Below are 12432 nucleotides of genomic sequence, written 5' to 3' on the forward strand. Positions count from 1 at the left end.
CTCTCTCTCTCTCTCTCTCTCTCTCTCTCTCCATCCGCCCCATTGTCGCTCTGTGAGGATTTCTTTTGTGTTGCCAGGACAACCAGGACCTTCCATCGAACAAACAAGCTTATGCAATTATTCCACTTTTGGGGGAATTGCGAAAGAGATTGCACAGTACATTCACATTCGGCGAATCACACACACACAGTTCTCTCTGGTGAGATGAAGTTCTTTCTGAAGAAATGTTTGCGCAAAAAGGCGCCGGAAATGAAACCAGGCGCCATACTGGACGCCGTCATATCCCAATCGTCGGCAACGGCTTGCAAGTGCTTGCTTTATAAGTTGGCCGATTACAAGCGTGGTGGGTATTATTCGGTGAGGAGCGCCCTTCTGTGCCGTTCAGAACTCGTTCCTGGTTGCTCGTTGCAGGTGGGGATCTAATCGATGCAATTAACACTGGAGGTCTAATAGCTGTGGAACAATTAATTCGGGAACAATTTGGCGTCTTTATGTACAACGATGGCAAGGGTCAGGTGATCAATCGGGCGGAGTTCCTACGCTGGAAGTATCGCGATCACACCGAGGTAACTATACCCATTGAGGCATCGTTGTCCATACACGATCCCCTCGGCAAGTGGGAGGATCACAAGGCGTGTTGGCAAATGCAATATCGTGGTGCTCTGGGCGAGAGCCTGTTGCATGTCCTGATCATCTGCGATTCAAAGATTCACACTAAACTGGCTCGCGTGCTGTTGCGTGTCTTCCCCAATCTGGCCCTGGACGTGATGGAGGGTGAGGAATATTTGGGCGCCAGTGCCCTCCACCTATCCATTGCGTACAGCAATAATGAACTGGTAGCCGATCTGATCGAGGCCGGTGCCGACATACATCAGCGCGCCATTGGCAGTTTCTTTTTGCCTCGCGATCAACAGCGCACGAATCCAGCTAAGTCCACGGACTATGAGGGCCTTGCCTATATGGGCGAATATCCATTGGCCTGGGCCGCCTGTTGCGCCAATGAGAGCGTTTACAATTTGCTGGTGGATTGTGGAGCCGATCCGGACGCGCAGGACTCCTTCGGCAACATGATACTCCATATGGTTGTCGTCTGCGATAAACTGGTAAGAAGTCCAAAACTCCAATTTGGGCGAATGATGGAAATGTGAATTGCAGGACATGTTTGGATATGCTCTAAGGCATCCAAAGACCCCGGCCAAGAACGGAATTGTGAATCAAACTGGTCTCACGCCACTCACACTGGCCTGCAAGCTGGGCCGTGCCGAGGTCTTCAGGGAGATGTTGGAGTTGTCGGCAAGAGAGTTTTGGCGCTACAGTAATATCACATGCTCCGGTTATCCATTGAACGCACTCGACACTTTACTTCCTGATGGCAGAACGAGTAAGTGAATCATCAAAAGCGAAAGTCTAATGTCTGCCTAACCGATATCGGCACACACTTTAAGTTGCTCTAAAGGTAGGGAATTATTTACCTTATACTTGTACTTTGTATTTGCTGGTTATTCTAATCTACTTGTTTTGATCCTCAATTTTAATAAAGCTAGGAGGCTCTTTACGTGATAATTATAACCAAAATACTTCCATTATCTTTACAAAAAACAAGGAAATTATGATATTGGAACCAAATGAACCAAATATTGAGTCACATCTGGTGTAATATTCCCCCATTCAGTCTCCATCTGATCGGTTCTATAAGGTCTTTTTTATTGAACATTTTATGTTTCCGAATATTTCAATCCAATTTTGCGTATAAATTCGCAATAATATTAAGGCCTGGCAACTGTGTTGGCAGAAATCAATCAGGACCTGACTATACCCAGTCCGGAAATTTTATACGGTCGAATTTCCGGGTATATTCTTTAAAATCTGTAGTAACTTATGTTTGTTCATCGTAGTCCTTAAACATCCTCTACCTGCAGTCGACATACAGGCCCAAGACATGACTTTGTAGTTTTTAATTGCTAAATACTATAAATTGTAAATAAATAATAATATATAGTATATATTATATATAGTACGTACATATATGCTTTATAATTTTAATGTCGGCAAATATTCCATGATTTTGTACGATCGACTATTTTCCAAATGTTTATATGTGTGTTATTTAATTGCACTCTACTCGTAAACTAATTCGATTTATTTTTTCAGATTGGAACTCCGCACTGTTCATCATCTTGAACGGCACCAAGCCGGAGCACTTGGACATGCTGGATGGTGGCATTATTCAGCGGTTGCTAGAAGAGAAGTGGAAGACTTTTGCACAGAATCAATTTTTGAAACGTCTTCTCATTCTATTCATACATCTACTATGCTTGTCCGTCTCGGTGTATTTGCGACCCGCACACGATGGCGAGCCCGAAGATGATTCGGACAGCGATGCAGCCGAGGGTGCGAGTGCCATGATCGTCAATGGTGGGGACGTGGACGCGCCGGCGAACGGGGAGGACTACAACGCCCAAACCGTGGCGCGATACTGTGCCGAGTTGGCTACAATTGCCGGCGTCCTCAGCTACGTGGTCTTTCAGCAGGGCGATGAAATCAAAAATCAGGGTTTATCAGCATTCCTTAAGCAGCTGGTATAGCGCGCAATCATAATATAGTTCTTAATTTCTGATACTTTAAAATACTCTCTTTTCCAGTCCCACGCCCCAGCTAAGGCCATTTTCCTCTTCTCGAATCTATTGATACTCGCATGCATTCCATTTCGCTTGATAGGCGACACGGACACCGAGGAGGCAATTTTAATATTTGCTGTTCCGGGCAGCTGGTTTCTTCTAATGTTTTTCGCTGGGTAAGCTTCCAATACCACCCTGTATTGTGTAATATCCTGACGGTTTCAAAAGATGAATAATCTTTCAGAGTTGAAAGATTAATCACACATTTCATAAAATGATGTGCTATTTAACTTAAAAATGGTTCCCTAATTTGTGCTTCAAAAGGCTTCTCTATATCTATAATTAACATATACCTATACATATATATATAAAATCAAATTAAATCGAACGAAATGATATGAGGGGTCTTTATGATATAATGAGTGAGGTCTTTGTAGAACATTTCAGATCAATTTCAGATAAAAAAGAACTGAGAGAACTGTTTGCAAAAACATAGAAACAGGCTAAGGGCATGGTTAGTCGCGTCCTATAACATGGGGTCTACTATAAGATAAAATACAAAATATACTTTTTACTATTATACGAGTATACTCGTAAAAAGGGCTTAGACAAGAAATAAATCATCACCTTCCTCATAGCGCTATTCGCCTGACCGGACCATTTGTAACCATGATATACTCCATGATAACTGGCGACATGTTCACATTTGGAATCATTTACTCCATTGTGCTGTGCGGTTTCTCCCAGGCGTTCTACTTCCTTTACAAAGGACATCCTCAAGTGCAGTCGACTATGTTTAATACCTACACCAGCACCTGGATGGCTCTCTTCCAGACAACCCTGGGCGACTACAACGTAATTGGCATTCTAGCTCTCTGTGTTTTTTCGTATTGTCTTATCCTATATGACCATTTACAGTATCCGGATTTGAATCAAACCACCTATCCGAATCTGTCGAAGACGGTGTTTGTCATCTTCATGATCTTTGTGCCCATTCTCCTGCTTAACATGTTGATTGCCATGATGGGTAATACCTACGTAACTGTTATCGAGCAATCCGAAAAGGAATGGATGAAGCAATGGGCGAAAATTGTTGTAACGCTTGAGCGTGCGGTACCCTCGGCCGATGCCAAGGGTTATTTGGAGGCCTATTCCATTCCGCTGGGCCCTTCCGATGACTCCGGCTTCGAGGTGCGCGGTGTTATGGTGATCAAGAGCAAGAGCAAGACGCGAGCCAAGCAGCGCAAGGGCGCCGTATCCAACTGGAAGGTATGTGTGAACTCCTCTTGGACGGGATATCGTAATAAAGACGTCGTCACCTCTGATTGCAGCGCGTGGGACGCGTCACACTGACAGCTTTGAAGAAGCGCGGCATGACAGGCGAGGAAATGCGTCGCCTCATGTGGGGTCGGGCCTCCATCTCCAGTCCAGTGAAAGTGGCAAAGCAGAAGTTGAAAGATCCTTACAATGTAAACATGGAATCGGATTTTACAAATGCCATGGATATGCTGACTTTTGCCAACAATCCAGCATCGAGTGCCGGTGTCCCATTGCGTACCACAGCACCAGCGGTCAAGGAAATGCCGAGCGCACCGGATCCATTCAGGGACTTGATAATGATGTCGGATCAGCGACCCGAAACTCATGATCCACACTATTTCGCGGGCCTTCAGCAGTTGGCCAACAAGGCGTTCGATTTAGTCGAGCAGACAATGAAAACGCAGCCATCCTTAGCCAAGCGAGGCTCAGCACTCGGTGCTCCCAGCGACGGTCCAATTCCAAAAACAGCTACTGCCCAGCCTACGCAATCAGGAGCCGCATCTGCTGTGGCAGATCCTGTTCCCGTGCCGATACCCTTGACCTCGAATCTGACCAATTTGTTTCAGGATCCCAAGGATATTGTCGACCCGAAGAAATTGGAAGAGTTTATGAAGCTGTTGGCCGAAGTAGAGACCGAGGAGAGCGACAGTGGTGGTCCAATATTGGGAAAGCTTTCGCTGGCACGACGCACCCACAATGCGCTCTCCAAAGCGGACATTAATCGTGACCACAACTTTGATGGGAATGGCCAGTTCGATAAGCCCATGTCGTCAGTCTGGTCACACCATTTGCCAGAGATCGACGGAGATGATACGGTAAGTTGATATTTCAATTTGCCTATCTAAATAAATTGCACATATTTGTGACAAATTTTACAAGTATACCATGAATATAGTTGTAAAGAGCATACATTTGTTTGCAAATTATTTGCCCGTTCATTAATCAACTGCACTTAATGTCCAAGTAGGGCTATAACTTCGACGAAGCCGTCGCGGAGGAAGTGCTGACCATAGAGCAGGAGGCTGAAGTCGAGACCGAAGACGGCAATGGGGGGCCCGATAGCGATGATTTGCCCACAGTGGAGGAGGTGCATGCTACCATGAAGCAATTCCATTTGCGCAAATGCCAGCCGCCTCAGGACGAAGCGGCAAGTCGAGCCAAAAGCGCACGCATTCGACGCAAGAATAAGTAAGGCGTATAAAAGCTCCATACATATATATATATATATTTCTATATCAATCCTGTACAGAATTTCGCCAGAAGATAGTGACATGGAGCCAGGCGACAGGCGTCAACGAGGGCGCTCCGCTTATGTACGCAAATCGCAATCCCCGCCCGATCCCCTAGAGCCATGGAGCACCCGCGAGCTCCAGGACATCAATAAAATATTGGCGAAGAAGTAAAACTACAATGGACACTCTGTTTACAATTACAATGCACTGTTTTCCTTTTTAATTTAAAAAATGTTATTCAACATTGTAAATAAACGAATACGTTAAATAAGGTGCATGGCATAAAATATGTTACTTACATACACACGACTCTTTTTGGTTAGGAGTTTTTCTTTTCATAAAATAAAAACTATTCAAGTCTGTTCCGGTTCTCAATCTCTCTTAACTTTTGAATATCGTCTCAACTACATCTAAATGAGATTGAGGCTCGGAAGAGATCTGACTAATTTGACATTTAAATAAGAGCTCTATTATTAAAATAGAAAGTGAAACCTGCACGTGCATCTTTCCAGGACTGAGGAGTATATCGTAGATCTCGTATAAAAAGTAAACATTCCATAATATTATCGTACAATTAATTCGGCCCCAAATTTCTCGTTACTCACATTAATTTGTTTTAAGTTTTCAGAAATTTCCATGCTTTTTACCGCGTTTTTGCAATTTTTAACACTTTGAATGAAAGTCAACGAAATGCATTGAGTAAAAGCTAAAGACTTTGAAATACTCTACTACAATAGTTATATAAATTTAAAAAAAAAATGAACTAAGTTGGAATATAAATAAAAAAAAAAAAAACAAAATTGCATTAAAATAAAGATCATTTATGCCTCACTCGGGATTTGAGGCCACGTAAAGGCTGTATGACTGTACATTTGCATCGGCATTGTGTCTATGCGTGGCTGTGTGTGCAGTACAGAGTTGAGCCAAAGCAGCAGCAACAACAACAGCTGCTGGCATGATGAAACATGACATAACCACTAACCGGAAGTATTTGCTGAATTTGAATAAAAAATGAAAAGAATAGTGGAAGAACAGGCGAGATAAAGAAGGCATCTATGTGTAAAATGTTGTGTCACTAGCTCTTATAGTCTCTGAGATCCAGGTGTCCATACGGATAGGCAGACAGGGCTAAATCGACTCGTCTTGTCATACTGGGCTAAAATATATATGTGGGGTCTGCCACGTCTCCTTCAGCATGTTACATTTTTCACTTTCAACAATTCTGATATACTTGTACCTTTCCCCGAAGCTATCTACTGTTTACAGTGATTTAGAACAGAAGCTTTTTCTCCATATTCACGGGTCGCGAATTTTAAACCGCACTATCATTTCAATTTTCAAATCATATCATATGCTGTCATACATTATAATTTACTATAATATAGTGATCCGACATGGTCAGTCTCGATAATAATCCTTCGTACAGCGGTTCAACACATTTAAATTTAATAAAATCGACAAGGTATTTTGTTTTTTTTTTTCCGTTCTAAATTGCAACTAAATCTGATTTTCTGGATAATATTAATATGTTTTACTTTTGTATGCAAGATCTACGATACACATCTGTATGTATGTAAGAATATTGAGGCTCATAATTCTCCTAATATTGTCAGCATGCCTACGTTTGGTGAATGGTGTTGAATTTGATATGCTTTGGTGTTTGTAACGCCCATCTCACATTGTCTACATATACAATCCATACATAAGTTTTATGTATGAATGTATGTAGTCATATTGATGGGAACAGCGCGCATGTAAAATATCAAGTGCGACAACAGGTTTCACTAGGCTAGACTATCGTACACAAATGTATTTCTATACACTCTTACTAACTATACCCTTAAAATCTTATCTAATTAATCTCCGTTGAATAATATAGTACAATATGGGCTTGATCTTACTTCAATATGCATGTGCAATCAATGCTTTGAGATATACATATACATAAGTGCTTAAAAACGACTTGAATTTATATGTATAATAGCGCTTACGTTTTAATGGATTTGTTTTTCCTTTTTCTTTTCTTTTGGGAGGGTGGGGTTGGATGTTCTCTTTGTTGTTATCTTATTTTACATTTTTACCGAAATGGCCCAGTGCGATCCGTTGATATTGTTGAGATAGGCTGGGTTTGGGTAGATGTTTGTGTGCTAGACACTGCAGAGTTTATATAAATTGGCGTCGCGTTATTGTTGCTATTGCTGGCATTTATTTGTTGCTGCTGATGTTGTTGCTGTTGCTGCTGCGCTGCAGCCGCTGCATTGGCGGCCGTGCCAGCCGCTGCGCCACCTAATTGTAAAATTTGTTGTGCGGTCAGCAACTGCGTGGGTATTATGACTTGTTGTTGATTGTGTTGTTGTTGTTGTGCAGCCACCGCCGCCGCAGCCTGTGCCTGTTGTTGCTGTTGCATTTGCATGCGAAGCAAGTTCAACTGATTGGCATTGATGGAGATCTACAGAAGTAATATTGATATTAATAATGTCAAATAGTTGAGGTGGAAATGAAGGGCAATTTACTCACTGGTACATTGGTCAGTTCCCCCGTTGGTGTCACAACTTGTTGCAGCAACTGTATTTGCTGCTGTTGTTGTTGCTGCTGCTGCTGCTGTTGCTGCGCCAGATTATGTAGTAGGGCCGTCTGCTGTTGTGCCGCTGTGGTCGGCGCCGGTGTAGCGGTTAACTGGCCATTGGGCCCGGCAGTCAGTATTAGTTGTTGCGTGGGCTGTTGGGCAACGATATTGAGGCCGAGACTGTTCTGCAAATGGTTCTGTGTGGGCTGCTGCTGTTGAATTTGTTGTACCAGCTGATTAGGCTGCTGACCGGGCAGAGCAATGAAATATTGAAGCTGCTGTGTGCCCGCATGGGTGGCAGCACCCTGTTGAATGATCTGAACATGCTGTGGCTGATGCTGTTGCGCTGTGTTGTGCAATTGTTGCAGGTGTTGGGTGGATGTGGCAGCGGCAAATAGTTCGGGGTTAACGGCACTGAAGCCAACTACTTCAGCACTCGTATCGAGTTTCAGACCTGTGTTAGCCACGCCAGGTACTACAGCGCCCGTTGTATTTGCGCTATTTGTGTTTGTAGCGGTGGGAGCCGTAGTGGTGGAGGTACTGCTGCTCTCTTTTTTCGTCGTCGACGACGGCTTGATCTCTTCCCGCGGTACAATATCGATGAGAAAATCAAATTGGTCGTAGTTGGCGATGGCCTGTGCAATGTCGGAGCGTTGCAGTGTGCGGCGTCGACTGTCCTCGGTGTGTACCCAGGCGCGCATGGTTAATTCCTGGATGAAGTACTCGCAGGCTTTGGCGAAAAGCAACGGCGCTTCGCCTGCTATCATTTTGGCATTCTCGTCCAGCTTCATAATTTTCTTTATCCGTGCCAGAGGCAGAACTTGATGTTTAGCATCCACCTGGCCTATGCTGTTCACCTCACTCAAGATGTTCGGCCAGAAGTTTTCTATGGTCGGTGGCGGTTTTCGTACCACAGGCACCCTTGTTACTTTTGCTGCCTTCTCTTTTGGCGTGCTGGCATTAACACTGGATACGCTAACGCCACAATTTTGCATCGTATTCGCATTTGTTGCTAACGTTGTTTGCATTACGGTCAAGTTGCCCGACTGTGTGGTGACTACAGTGTTTTGTGTGCGTCGTTGGGTAGCTGCTCCTGACTTTGTGGTAACTGTTGGACTGTATGCTTGTGAAATGTTCCCACTCAGGTCGATTTTTATAGGCGTTACGGTGATGGTATTATCAAAAATTGTGGCGTTGCTGGAATGCAGAACTCACATTGTACACACATGCACACCATCTTCGTTCTGCAAATGGTCAAAACTTACCTATTTGGCGCCTTATTCGTGTTGCCATTATTGGTGGCGTACATGGCCGCTATAGCTCACGTGTCACAAGTCCACGGCCGGTGAAACGAACGCGGATTTATATGTTATCGCCACAAGCCAATTAAAACGTTCAAGCGCACTACGCTGAATCCTGTTTTTTAGTGCTATCACATGCACTATAAGATATTATGACTGGTCGAAATGTTTTGTTTTAGCTGCAATCAACAACCAATCACAAATCAAAGCGTTATGGCTGGCCTATTGTGAAGGTGAAGGGTGGCTATTTACGTGTATAATACGCCAGAAGCATACAAAAACTATACGACATTTATAATGATCACTTAATACAAATCAATTTAGATTAAACATGATGATATGGGTGGTATTTCCTTGTATTATTTTAAAAACAAATTCAGACTACCAAGCGAAAACTACATAAGGGCTGCACTAGTGCTGACACTGGTACCTGCATCGATAACAACGTATCGGCACATTACGTATGGGTGTACACACTTACTCTAAAGTTACCGCGACCCATTGCTGCCATCCCTACCGGCGAGTCTGATAAGAATCCGGTGACGGATTCGTTCTTAAATAAAATATAACTAACTTAAATGAGCATATATCAAAGGTAATTCTACTAGAAGCACTTCGCCGGAGCCAAAAGTCTATTATATACACTCCGCATTCTTGTTGCTGTCTGGATTTTGTGAAGAAGTAACGATATACAATTGTGCGGTTGTTTAAAATGCGTGACAAGGGCGAGCCTGTAAACAAAAATAATAGAGTTATTGAAAAATTGTCGTCAATTTTCGGCAAACCTGTTGTGAAAAGGACTTCTATACCTGACTGCTTTTGGGCGCTTTTCGCCCTAAGTACATGCCTGAAAGTATTACTAATTCCCGCATACTATTCAACTGACTTTGAAGTGCACCGCAACTGGTTAGCCATAACCCATAGTCTTCCATTAAATCGCTGGTATGTGGATGCAACTAGTGAGTGGACACTGGATTACCCACCATTCTTTGCGTATTTTGAGTGGCTGCTCTCGCAGCTGGCTCAATATGTCGATCCACACATGCTAGACGTGCACAATCTAAACTATGCCTCTGAGAGGACAGTATATTTCCAACGCATATCGGTGATAGTGGTGGATCTAGTCTATGCATTGGGCGTGTATAGTTGCTTGCGGGCGCTGGGAATTGCTAAAAAGACGCAACAGCATTTGGCCGGCTGCCTGCTACTACTCTTTAATGTAGGCCTCATATTTGTGGACCACATCCATTTTCAGTACAATGGCCTTCTGTTTGGCATTCTATTGCTGAGCATAAGCGCTCTGCTCAATGATCGTTATCTGCTAAGTGCCTTCAGCTTTGCGATACTGCTCAACTTTAAGCATATTTTCCTTTATATGGCACCAGCCTTTGGTGTTTATCTCTTGAGGTTCTATTGCCTAAACAAGGGAAGGAGTATTTTAAACACAGTAAATGCGATGATGAAACTTTTGGCCGTAGGTCTTACGCCATTTGTGCTCTCATTTGGGCCATTCTGGCATCAAATTCCGCAAGTGTTGTCACGTCTCTTTCCCTTTAAGCGTGGCCTTACGCATGCCTACTGGGCACCCAATCTTTGGGCGCTCTATAACACTGCTGACAAGGTGGCTGCTGTTGCCCTGCGTCGTGAAAAGTCTAAGGATGGTGACCCGACTACAACGTCAGGTCTTGTGCAGGAAACTCGTCACCTTGTGTTGCCCAACATATCACCAGCTGTAACTTTTGCGTTAACATTGGCATTTATGATGCCCATCCTGTTGAAACTGCTGCTAACCTCTTCAACAAAGTAAGTGATCTTAAGGCTCAATACACGAAAATTTAATAAAAATTATTGCATTGCTAGGCGAGCTAAACTGATCTTTCTTCGCGCTGTTGTCTTATGTGCCTGCTCCTCCTTCGTGTTTGGCTGGCATGTGCACGAAAAGGCAATACTCATGTGTTTGATACCAATTTGGTAAGTTCTTAATTACACAAATATATCTATATCTATATCTATATCTATCATTGTTTTTAATGTTTCGCAGCTTACTTGCTCTGTTGGATCGCACGGACGCCAAATATGCCTACTTGTTGAGCGTTGTCGGATATTTCTCGCTCTTTCCGCTGCTATTTGAAGTAGACCTAATACTTGTACGTTACTCGCTGTATCTGGCCTATATAGCTACAGCATATGCCCAAATAACGCGCATTTATAAGACAGCACCGAATTTAAATGCGATTGAAACGTTGTACTGCCTTGGATTTATAGTATTGCCCATTTATGAGCACGTGCTTAGTCGAATATCTGGTTTGCATAAACGACTCCCCTTCATGCCACTCCTCCTTACTTCGGTATATTCGGCAGTAGGTGTATTATATTTCTTTATACGATACTATCTCTATGCTTTAGACATTTCATGGAAAATGTACACTAAGAAGCAAGTTACCAAAAACAAATCATTTGTTAAGAAAAACAAGCAAAAAACGAAATAAAATGTTGGCGAAGAAAATGCAACAAATTGCACGTCTTTCAGCTCACGTCTAAGTAAGGTCCATGAAAAAGGCGCCTAATACAAGAGCCACCACGGCGCCGGCTAAGGATAGCAGTAGAAAAGTTGAAACTAGTTTTGTATATGGATATTGTAGGTAGAGCCGTAGGAGGTTCTCGACTTCGGCGCATAGGCGTTAAAAATAAAACTGCGACCCATTGTGTGGCATGAGTCGCGTACCTGTTGCTGTTAACCGAGATCTGTGCATTCCTTGCAGCCAACTGTGCAAGATTATAGTAGGAATTGTGAGCAGCACAGGTAACAAGCACGGGCTATGACTGGGCGCTATTCCTGGAAAGTCCCAGAGAAAAGCACGGTCGTTTCTTAATTGAGTTGCTAGCGAATTGAATGAACTCGCTTGCATCAGTTTGCATTTAGAACTCTGGTGTCCTGGTTGAAAAACTGAATATATACAAATTCTAAGCAGTCATGCAAACGCGTATGGAATCGTTTTACGGACATTGTGGCTTTCAGAGTCCCCTAACGGAGCAGATCCACCGAGAAGTGTTCAAAAGCCCAACAAAGTAAACATATACGAATTTCGCTGTTGCGCTCTCCAGACCAATCCACCCAAGATCTTATTTAATGTTGTAGGGTCGTGATATAATAAATCTATAACGTGTCTCCATAACGCTTATAAGTTTGATTAAAATCTAAATTTACTTAGCAGCAACGCAGAATCCAGCGACGATTGCTTTAAAAAAGGAACCTATATCGAATTATCCACGGGTACAGTACGACGTGTTGAGGACATTCGCACCGAAGACTTTATACAGTCAGCCTCACGTAGCGATCAGTTTGACTTGAAGGAAGCCACAGTTGTTAAAATCGAAAGAACCTCATCACACAT

At 43.2% G+C, this 12432-nt stretch overlaps 3 protein-coding genes across 3 annotated transcripts; 2 read left to right on the plus strand and 1 right to left on the minus strand.

The window, feature by feature from the left end:
• Positions 1-204: 204 nt before the first annotated feature.
• LOC115628914 lies at positions 205-5341 on the plus strand. Its single transcript, XM_030525177.1, has 10 exons — positions 205-343; positions 412-1103; positions 1156-1381; positions 2152-2579; positions 2643-2794; positions 3257-3473; positions 3537-3887; positions 3950-4753; positions 4906-5126; positions 5188-5341. The coding sequence occupies exons 1-10, from the start codon at positions 205-207 to the stop codon at positions 5339-5341; spliced, it is 3384 nt and encodes a 1127-aa protein (XP_030381037.1).
• A 23-nt stretch (positions 5342-5364) lies between these two features.
• Positions 5365-9360, minus strand: LOC115628832 (nuclear transcription factor Y subunit gamma). The gene is made up of 3 exons (XM_030525070.1): positions 9002-9360; positions 7688-8933; positions 5365-7619 (listed from the first exon to the last, which is right to left on the minus strand). The coding sequence occupies exons 1-3, from the start codon at positions 9043-9045 to the stop codon at positions 7248-7250; spliced, it is 1662 nt and encodes a 553-aa protein (XP_030380930.1). The 5' UTR covers positions 9046-9360; the 3' UTR covers positions 5365-7247.
• A 259-nt stretch (positions 9361-9619) lies between these two features.
• Positions 9620-12364, plus strand: LOC115628869 (probable dolichyl pyrophosphate Glc1Man9GlcNAc2 alpha-1,3-glucosyltransferase). Its single transcript, XM_030525125.1, has 4 exons — positions 9620-10840; positions 10898-11008; positions 11079-11184; positions 12253-12364. The coding sequence occupies exons 1-4, from the start codon at positions 9750-9752 to the stop codon at positions 12280-12282; spliced, it is 1338 nt and encodes a 445-aa protein (XP_030380985.1). The 5' UTR covers positions 9620-9749; the 3' UTR covers positions 12283-12364.
• The last annotated feature ends 68 nt before the right edge of the window (positions 12365-12432 follow it).

The sequence above is a fragment of the Scaptodrosophila lebanonensis genome, unplaced genomic scaffold (genome assembly GCF_003285725.1).
Source record: "Scaptodrosophila lebanonensis strain 11010-0011.00,11010-0021.00 unplaced genomic scaffold, SlebRS2 tig00000129-arrow-arrow-pilon, whole genome shotgun sequence".
NCBI lineage: Eukaryota > Metazoa > Arthropoda > Insecta > Diptera > Drosophilidae > Scaptodrosophila > Scaptodrosophila lebanonensis.